The sequence below is a fragment of the Polistes canadensis genome, unplaced genomic scaffold (assembly GCF_001313835.1).
Source record: "Polistes canadensis isolate GaletaPanama2010 unplaced genomic scaffold, ASM131383v1 scaffold_776, whole genome shotgun sequence".
Lineage (NCBI taxonomy): Eukaryota > Metazoa > Arthropoda > Insecta > Hymenoptera > Vespidae > Polistes > Polistes canadensis.
Window position 1 is genome coordinate 6,503 of NW_014570323.1, and position 11,032 is coordinate 17,534.

At 31.4% G+C, this 11,032-nt stretch overlaps 1 protein-coding gene across 1 annotated transcript; it reads left to right on the top strand.

Annotated features, from left to right (window-relative positions):
- The first annotated feature begins 1,704 nt into the window (after positions 1-1,704).
- Positions 1,705-3,587, top strand: LOC106792824 (fatty acid synthase-like). The gene is made up of 5 exons (XM_014759350.1): positions 1,705-1,783; positions 1,858-2,018; positions 2,105-2,422; positions 2,500-2,637; positions 3,519-3,587. Exons 1-5 carry the CDS (start codon positions 1,759-1,761, stop codon positions 3,537-3,539), a joined length of 663 nt encoding a protein of 220 aa, XP_014614836.1. The 5' UTR covers positions 1,705-1,758; the 3' UTR covers positions 3,540-3,587.
- The last annotated feature ends 7,445 nt before the right edge of the window (positions 3,588-11,032 follow it).

Consider the following 11,032-nt stretch of genomic DNA (forward strand, 5'->3'; position numbering starts at 1 on the left):
AATTCGATAACTTTTATTTTGGAATCAATGCAATACAGACACAAATAATTCCTCCAGAAATAAGAATTGCAACGGAAGTTACGTTTGAAGCGGTCATTGATGCTGGAATTAATCCTGTAGAACTAAAAAACACAAAAACCAATGTTTACGGGATATTAAGTTTATTTGAAGCAGAAAGTTATATCATGAACCAGTTGAATCAGGTAAGTAATTATATTGATTTATTAGCTTCCAAGTAAAGGTAAAATTATTCAAAGTGCAATTGTTTTTATTTTTATTATAGTCGTATGGATATATTCTACTTGGGTTATGCCGTGGTTTGCTAGCAAACCGGATCTCGTATTGTATGGGTTTATCTGGCACAAGCTGCAATATCGATTCAACCAACACATCAAGTTCATTAGCAATTCAAAAAGCGTACGAAGCTTTAAAAACTGGAGATTGCGATTACGCGATTGTTAGTGGGGGAATCATAAGCTTACTTCCCAAAACATCTTACCAACTGTATGATCTAGGTAAAATCAAAGTATACTAAGTATAATTAATTGCAGCTCTTGCATGTAAAAACAATAATGCTATTTTTCTTATATTTTTTTTTTTAATGATAATGAAAAGTCTTAGAAGGGCAAGTTGAATTTTTTTGTAATTTATAAATAATTTGTTTTTCTATGCCTTCCATTATTTAGGTTTGTTGTCAACAGACGGGTTAAATAGATCTTTTGATAAGAAAGCGTCTGGATTCTCGAGAAGCGACTCGATAGGAGCAATTTTCCTTCAAAGAGCCGAAAATGCAAAACGAGTTTATGCCGAGGTCGTCAATCTTTGTGTTAAGTACACTGAAGCAATTCCAAGAAACACTTGTCTTTTTCCCACAGCCGAATCTCAGGCTCAAATAATGAAACAGACGTTACAACACTGCGGTCTAAAACCAAGCGACGTAACTTACATCGAGGCCGATGGTACAGCAGTCAAATCAATGGATCTCGAAGAATTAAGGGCAATAGATCTTGTGTACGGACAAGATCGAAGTCTTTCTAATCCTCTTTTAATAGGATCTGTTAAGTCAAACATTGGCAACGCATATCATAACAATGCAATAAATTCGATAATCAAGGTAAATTTTCTGAAAAGACAAAATTGAATGTAAAACAACACAAATTTTGTTTAATATTCTACATGTTTATATTTTTTAAATCTAGGTACTAATTGCTATGGAGACCGGAGTTATACCTCCGAATCTTCATTATTTTGAGCCTCCAGAAGAGGCCCAATGTCTTCTGGATGGACGCGTAAAAGTAATTACAGAACCAACACCTTGGACGGATTGTTACGCTGCTGTTAACACGGCTGCTTTAAACGGTTCCTTCTCTCACATTATCCTAAAACGTCATTCAAAAGAGAAGCAAAGGAGAAAACTTTCCCCATATAATATGCCACGACTTTTTGTAGCTTCTTGTCGAACTCAGGAAATGATATCGTCGATCTTTAATATTGTAAGATATTTATTTTACGACAAAACTGATTAGGTAAAATGATCGTGAATTATATTATTTTTTCATTTAGTTAAAATCGAGCAGAGGAGATGATGAGCTGGCTCAATTAATTACTGATATTACTGAGAAACCATTTCCTCGTTCTTCGTATTCTGGGTATGCAGTAATTCCAGATTCTGAAGCAGCTGATTCAGAGCATTTGATAGAGATTGTTCAAGCTAATTTGTCAGCTAAATCTCGAGAGATCTGGTTCGTTTTTTCGGGGATGGGATCACAATGGATTGGAATGGGTACTACTATTTTTATATTTAAATAAATAAAACAATTTTACATCCTATATAATAAATGTAAAATTCTCTTCTAGGTGAATCGCTAATGAAAATACCAATCTTTGCCAAAGCAATAAAAAAATGTGATGAAGTTTTAAGACCTCGAGGTTACGATATTCTGCATATTATATGCGATAAAAATCCAACAATATACGATAATATTATAAACTGCTTTCTGGGAATAGCAGCAATACAAGTAATAATATATCTAATGTTTCCTCTTCAGCATTGTTTATTTTTTCTTTTTTTTTAAATGAATAATTTCGAATAATTGTTACATAGATCGGTCTGGTGGATACTCTATACGCTGTTGGCGTTAAACCGAATTACATGATCGGGCATTCCGTTGGTGAGCTBGGTTGTTCTTACGCAGATGGTTGCTTTACTGCTGAGGAAATGATTTTAAGCTCTCTTTCTCGTGGTTTGGCTTCAGTAGAAAGTGATTTGATACACGGAACGATGGCTGCAGTTGGTCTTGGCTACAAGCAGATTAAAGATCTTATACCCGAAGACATTGACGTTGCATGTCACAACGGATCAGAAAGCTCTACGATAAGTGGACCTACCGAATCTATAAATTCTTTTTTGAAAGAATTACAGGTAATACTTAGTAGATTTTTTGATATAGACAATTTTACTAATAAATTTTTAAAAATATCATAACTTTTCATTTTTAGAAAAAAGGAATATTTGCTAAAACCGTGCCAACTGGTAACATTGCTTATCATAGTCGGTACATTTCTCCAGCTGGTCCAAAGTTGTTAGAATACCTTAAAAAAGTCATCCCTCAACCAAAATATCGCAGTAAACGTTGGATATGCACGTCTTTTCCGAAAAATGAGTGGCATTTAATGAAAGCTCAACTTTCTTCACCGGAATATCATACGGATAATCTCCTTTCTCCTGTCTTATTCGAAGAAGTATTAACAATGTTACCAAAAGACGCTATAACGATCGAAATTTCACCCCATGGACTTCTACAGGTTTATTTATAAGAAAATATATTTTAATAAAATTTTTTTAAATTAAATACATTTACTAACACTTTTAACTTATTAGGCAATTCTAAAAAAATCATTGGACAGTAGTTGCATTAATTTATCATTAACAAATCGAGGCCATAAGGACAATGCAACTCTTTTTTTATCCACGTTAGGAAAGCTTTATAATCTTGGATTTCAAATTACGCCAGGAAAGCTTTATCAGAGAGTTCCTTATCCTGTTTCTAGAGAAACTGCATCAATTTCTTCTCTTGTCCGATGGGATCACAGTTCTGATTGGTAAGTACAAAATAGACTTTTCTTAAATAGATGTTATATTATATATATTATTGTGTATGTTTGACAGGCACGTGGAAAGCAGTAAATTTCGAGAAACTAAACAAATTGAAGAACTATTAGATTTGAAATCAGATAAAAACAAGTTTTTACGAAATTTTAAATTTAACGGCAATGTTATCATTTCTTCAGCTGTCTATTTAAAGTTGGTTGTGAATATTTACTCGAATTTAATATCGAATAAAACTGATAATTCTTTTATACTCGAGAATATTATTATTCACAATAAATTACTAAAAGTACCTAGAAACGGCAAAATTCATTTAATTATTATGATATTTAAAGGTATAAATAGCAATCTTCTCTCTTTATAAATATAATATTTTTAAAATATATCGTGAAATAATGTACATTTTCAGGTTCAGGAAAATTTGAAGTAAAAACCAATGATGAAATTATGGTAGCTTGTGGAACTATTCGCTTAGCAGAAACAGAGATTGAAGATATACCAGAAATCATTTTACTAAAAGAAGAAACGGAAATTTTAGACGAAAAAAATATTTACTCTAATCTACTTTTACATGGTTACCAGTATGAAGAATCTGACAACATTATTAGCGGACTCTCTACATCGTGTTCTAATGGAACGCTCAAATGGAGCAGAGACTGGGAGTTATTACTAGAAGGATTAGTTCAAGTCCATATTATCAGCAGTAAGAATAAAAATATATTGGTACCGAGTAAGATACAAAAACTCGTCATCGACATGGAACAATTAACTGAAAAAATGAAAGAAAACAATGGTAAGCATTTGAAACCTAATATTTTAACTTACTCGTGGTTATAAAAATACAATAAAGTTTTCAAACTATTCAAAATCTCTTTACCACATAAATAAAAATTTAAATAAATGTGTAGAATCTTAAGAGCATTTTTTAACTAAAAATAAATAAATTTCAATTCTCTTTATTTATAATCAAAGAATAAAAAATTAAAACAAATATTATTTATTAAATTATGCTTTGATAATACATTACTTATGGCTGATTCCTTAACAACAATAATCAGCAGCTAGTTTTTAACGTTTAAGTACTAACATTTACAATCAGGAAATACTACAATAGACAATTAGTTAAATCAAAAAACGACTAGTATGCGAGCAGGCAATACTTATATTTTTATTCGAACGACATTAAAATAGTTTTTACACCTAACATGCTCGTAAATCAAAAATGTTTTGACAAAAAATAACGGAATGTATCATAGTTTAACAGACTATATAATTTATATTAATATTTTTTCGTAGCCTTACCGATGAAGTTTGAAAAGCGGGCAAACCTAATTGCTTGTCCCGGAATTACAATGAGTGGAATCCAATTTAAAGAAATAATATTTCAAAACAGGAGCTTAAAAATTGTTGCGGAGGAACTTCGATTTATCCAGAATATTAATGAAACAACGATGGATATCGACGACGTATTAAACGCAGTAATAGGATTAATTTCAAAAAATATTAGCATCAGCAGTGAAAAAAAGATATTGTTAACGAATGAGTCAAAGAAAAAAAATGAGAATATTTTGGATTTTCTCGAGAATGCTATAAGAAGGACAATGAAAAACTTCCATATAAAATTAATTGCTAGAGAATTACTTTGTCAGATTAATAATGAGAATTATTTTTTGACGATTATATATAACGCGCATTATACCGATGTAAGAAAACTTATTAGTACTCTCGGTACGGATTCATTTTTATTTACAATCATTGAAACAATAGAGGAAGATAATGCGATTTCTGTATTGACAAGTGTGGGATTAAACATCGTCCTGAAAATAAAAACTGCTCTTTGTCGTACAGCTCTTCTTTTAAATAAAGAAAGAAATTTAGGAAAAACTGTTGTCGTTAATAACAACAAAAACAGTTTAGATCGGTTAAAAATCTGCTTACAAGACTCAAAATATGACAATGTTATATTTGTGGCTAACACAATTATCGATAATGATATATTTRAGATACTTCGAGATATAAAAGGAGAGCAGGGGTACAAAAAACTTCAAATTTTTGATCTCCAAGATGCTAAGGCACCGAAATTCTCCTTCCAAAATGAATTCTATGAATCACAAATAAAACTCAATCTTCGTGAAAATGTATTAGCGCCAAACGGAGTATGGGGCACATACAGATGGATGCCATTGCGAGTAAAGTCTACTTCTTCTATGCGTTGGCAAGCAAAGATTAATAAATCAGGATCTTTAGTATGGATGGAAAAATTACCATTGATTAAAGAAAATAATAATAGGATTGTTAGGGTTAAATGTTCTGCATTTGACTTAGGTGTATACGAATACTGGTTAAAAAATGATGTCAGCCTAGAATCACAAATATCTATTACAGAATATTCAGGGATAGATGARAAAGGTCGTAGAGTAATGGGACTAGTTGATAATTTCACTATAAGTAATGAAATTTCAGCAGATCCAGATTTTAGTTGGATTATTCCAGACACTTGGAGCTTCGAAGATGCTTCAACAATTCCCCATGCCTATTTGGCAGCTTTCTGCATTTTGCATTCGGATACTTGGAGGTTTAAACGAATTAAAACTGTATTAATACATTATGGTGCTAGTGACGTAGGACAGGCTCTCATTAATTTATCCTTATCTTATAAGTTTGATGTTTACACTACTTACGAAACGGATGCAGAAAAACGGGTGATAGAGTCGATGCGACCACGCTTACCACAGTCTAATATCATCAAAGTTGAAGATTATAGAATTAATATTATRAATATTACGAAAAGCAAGGGTTTTGATTTTGTAGTTGCAAATTATTCTATTTTAGACGATATGGAAAATTGTTTGAACATTGTTAAAAATTTAAAACATTTAGTAATGATTTACGATTGTAAAAGACCTTATTACAATTCATTACCACTATCTAATTTTATACGGTTCATAAGTGTATACAGCTACTGTTTACAAGATCTTATTAAGTTACCACAAAGAAAAAAGAGAGAATCAGCGGAATTGATGAGAAAAGCTCTACAGGCGGGGACAATAAAACCAATTATATCACGAAGAATTATGATTCAGGGAGCAACAGAAGATAGAAAAATTGAGGCTTGTGAACGTTACGGAAAAGTAATTCAATATATAGAAAGTTTACGAAATAATACGTTCGATTTGTTCACAATTTTAATACGAATGTATTTTTTTACAGGGTTTAGTCAACTTGCAAGAAGAAAAACAATTCTCTAACTTCATTCCTCAACTTTTCTTTCATAGCGACAAATGCTACCTCGTTATCGACGGTTTYAATATCTTTGGAAAAGTACTGATCGAATGGATGATCGAACAAGGAGCTAGAAAATTAATCATTGTTTCTAATATTTCAAATCAAGATAACGAAAACTTGGTCCTTAAATGGCGCGAATATGGAGCAACGATCATTGTTCGACAAGAGGTTGATTTAAGCAAAGCCGCAAGCTTTAACAAAATATTTAAAGAAGCTTTAACTATAGGACAACTCGATGGTATATTTGATTTACAAAGAACGAAGATAGATTCGTCAATTTCTTTGTTAAAGTATTTAATAGTTACTGATATACTCGATAAATATAGCAGAAAGCACTGTCAATCACACGTAAAATTCTTTATTTTCTCCTCGCTCGACTTGGACGAAGATGATTTAAGAGACACTAATGTGGAAAAATTATGCAAAAAAAGAAAAGAATCTTGCCATCATGGGTTATTTGTTTTATTGCCTAATTTCGTAGAAAGTACACTAACAAAGACTAATCTCGATAGTGTATATTACACAAAAATGTCATTGTTTTTAAAACGACTAAATGCTATACTCTGCACAGACTCTTCAATAATCGCTGTTCGCCAATTATTAACAGATAATTCCACAGATGATAACGAGAAAAATATCTTTGCTGGGAAAACCGAAAAGGAGGTAATTCATTCTATTTTTATGTCATTAATTTCATTATCTATTCTTTGTTTCGATTAAATTACACGATAATATTATTATTATAATTATTACTGTAATTACAATGATAATTATTGTATATATTACTATTATTATTATATGTAAACTTTATATTTCAATAATTCTGACTGTGTTTAAATTTATTTAGCAACGAATTTATGAAGGGAATCCACAAGAAGAGGAAATACGGCAGTTCGAACAATATTTTTATAACTACGATTAAAAAATTGTGTAAAATTATACAAGAATTATGTAAAACTCGTTAAGTATACGCTTACCTGCTTTCAATCTATCTTCTCGTTCTTTCCTCTTTATACATAAAAATTTTGTAACTTATTTTGGAACAAGATAATTATGATATATACTTACAAGGAATTAAACGTTAAAAGTGTACTGTAAAGATTAAACGAGAAAAATTACATTGTTTCTCGACGTTTATCGCTCTTTTCGCCTCTTTTTGACTTCAGTTATTCAATTGTTTCACAAAACACATGTTCCAATGTGTGTTTTGTCAAAAAACACAAGAGTCTTCTGCGACTGATTACTCTCAAAATGCAGAAGTGACAATTCAGTCACTCGACATAATGCTATGAAGGAATGTCCTTAACAATTAAATTAAAACTATAAGGTTATTTCATCAATCTCAAGCCTTCTGGAAACTGTAATATTTTACAGTTTTTACATATTTTACAATTTTTAAAAGTCATTTTTTTTATTTGCTACGATCGATATTTTCCTCATCAAATAGTAACGTAATCAAGGAAAGGTTTATTATTAAGACTGAAAAACTAATAAAACAATAACACGGGTGTGTGTATTTATATATGCACGGAAGAAGTTATACTTCTATGACGTAACAAAACATAATACAAAATATTTATATTTTAAAAATTAAAAAGACATTCAGTATATAATGTGAGCATAAAACATAAAAAAAATAAATAGTTTTAATAAAGCAGACAGCAAACATACTTAATATGTAAAATACTCATATTAAAAATATAATTTCAAAAATCGTTAAAAACGCACGTATTCTAAATTCCCCTATCTAAATACGCACTTGTCTTAAATTAAAATTTTTCTTAGGTTATTAACATTTTTCTTAGGTTATTAAAATTTTTCTTAGGATATTAAAATTTTTCTTAGGTTTGGCTATCCGCCTAGTAATGCTAGCTGCTTCCAAGCCCAGACCAAAGAGGAGGATTCGAGGGTAAGACCAACCCTCGGTAAAAAAAAACAAAGCGCTATTAGAAACATTAAAAATGTAACCTCGTATAGGACAGAAAATACTGATAAAAAATGGCAAGAAAGAAAGGCATACGCAAGAAATGGAAAATAAAAACCTTTAGAATAGGATGCTAGAATGTAACTTTCATAGACAATAAAGACCAGGAAGTACTAGAAAAAATAGAAAAATAAAGACTAGATATCTGTGCCCTCCCCAAAACCAAATAAAAAGGCAAGTAAAACCTAAGATATGGAGAGTACATCATGTTCAATATCAGAAAAAACAAAAATGAAAGAGCCACCTCTGAAGTGGGCCTACTTCAAACAAAGAGATAGAAGAAGAATGTGAGAACCAATACGTGGTATGGTGGTTAAGAAGGAGGAGAAGAGAGTGGACGACAGGATGGACGATAGTAAGCTGTCGAAAGTGACAAAAACGGGAAAAATAGGGATAATGAGACCACCAGCAAGATCTCGAAAACGGTGGCATTAAAGCTGGGCATCATCGTCGCAAGAACAACAAACGCCCTTCAAAGTACTATATAGCTAAAATATAACAGGGCGAAGTCCTAATGAAAAGAAGAAAAAAGGTTATTTTATGTTACTCAATATCAATTATAAAGCATTTTTCAGCAGAATTCCTTGGCAAAAAATAAAATGATTTTCGATATATCCATACAAATAAAAATCCTTATGTCCTGATATTATATCAGACAATAGTAGATAGAATGGCAATATTCTGTTTAGTTAAAATACTTTACCGAGTAAAATATATGTATTATTATTATAGAGTAGCGTTTGGAATTCGGAAGCTCATTGCTGCATATATCAAATCTCACCAGTGTTCTTGCTCCTGAGCGCGATCCCTCCATTCGCGATCCTCAGATCCCATTTCCTTAATATCCCCCCTAATATTGCTTTCTTATCTACGGCTTAGTTTAATCAATTTTCCTTTTCTTTTACATTTCCTTACCTTTTCAAACCAGTTTTATTTATATTTAATTATTGATTTTAATACAATATATATATAATAAAGTAATAATAATTTATAATAAATTTAAAAACATAATACATATTTTAGTTTACTTTAATGATACAAAAATACTTTAGATATTTAGATTTATTCAATATCAATCACCATCGTATGTTATAATTAAATAACTTCTAAACACATACAAAATGCTTATTTGTATCGATATAATTTGTATTGATATAAAACAAGTTTTGTGTATAAAAAAATACTAAAATATATATCTTGAATATACGTACCAGTCTACATCAAGCTTCAGTTTGTCGATTAACTTCATTGCTGTAATTTTTCATTTTGCTTGCCCGCACATCGATAACATTCACTCTTATCATTTTTTCTCAATCGCGCTAAAAGAAGTATAACTTTATGTAATCAGAATTCTGACGTCATCCAATTCTACTTTTTATAAACTTAAAATGAAAAAAGACGGTCGTTTTGTTTTGTTTTGCGATAGATAAAATAAACAGAGATAAACATAAACTATTGTCTATATCGTATTTTGTGTAAGCTACACTTCAAAGATAAAACTTCATTTAAAAATCTATTGCTGTAAAACGTACTCCACAAATCATTCAAATAGAACAACATTTAATAGTTCACCATTTTTATTATTTGGTCCATGATCAGGTAAAACAGGTTAGAGTTTTGACTGTCTGATTCTTCTTGTTATAGGAATATTCTTCGTTTTCATATATCTCCAGTTCTTATCCTCGTTGTGTTGTTGATGTTGAGTTAATTTATTATTTGTCCTATGCCGCAGTTTACTCCTCTGGCTCTTAGGAACAGTAGTACGTCCCCAAGCTTCACTTTGTTAAATGCTTGCTGGAGATCAACGAAGCACATGTATATTGGTTTGTCGAATTCTGTTGCTTTTTCAGCTGTTTCTCGTAGTATGAATATTACGTCCACCGTCAATCTAATTTGTCTGTTCTATTACATTCGCCAAGATTTTCCTTATCACCTACTGCACTGCATTTAGGAGACTGATTTCGAAAACTTAACCAACTCACCTCACAGTGTACCAATAACATCTCTGTGCGGGAGGACTCAAATTGTATTTGTAATTAAAAGCCTTTGTAGCGAGTCCCCTTTCTTCCAAGCGCAAAATCGGCAGGACAATTTTTAAATCGTATTTTATTATCGATTTCTATTCTTTTGTGTCTTCGAATGTGAATTTATGTTATGGTTTATAGAGGTCGTCAACGGTCTTGCCGCGCTGACAGCACCAGATTCCGTTCGATCCTTAAGTCAAGCAGCGCTTGGAACGGTTAGTACTAGGATGGGTGAACCGCTCTTAGGAATACCGTTTGCCGTTTACGCCAAGACTGAGCCTAGTTAACATCTAGAGCTGGTCCCAAAGCCCAAATAAAAAGGAGAGGGTTCGTGGGTGAGGCTAGCAACCCACCCTCAATAAAAACAATAAATCGCTTGTAGAAATAACAATTGAAAAAGCTATTATAAAAGGATAAAGTCCTCATAAAAAGAGGAAGAAGAAGAAGAGGTTTATAGAAGTAGAATGTATTGTTGATACGTAGCTCATTCATGGCGCAAAAATTAATCATCATGTGTCAGATAACATTCCTGGTAATTTTAAATTTGACGAAACCAAAATTTTGGATAAAGAAGAAAACTGGTACAAAAGAAATATCAGTGAAATGTACCATATAACGAACAATAATACA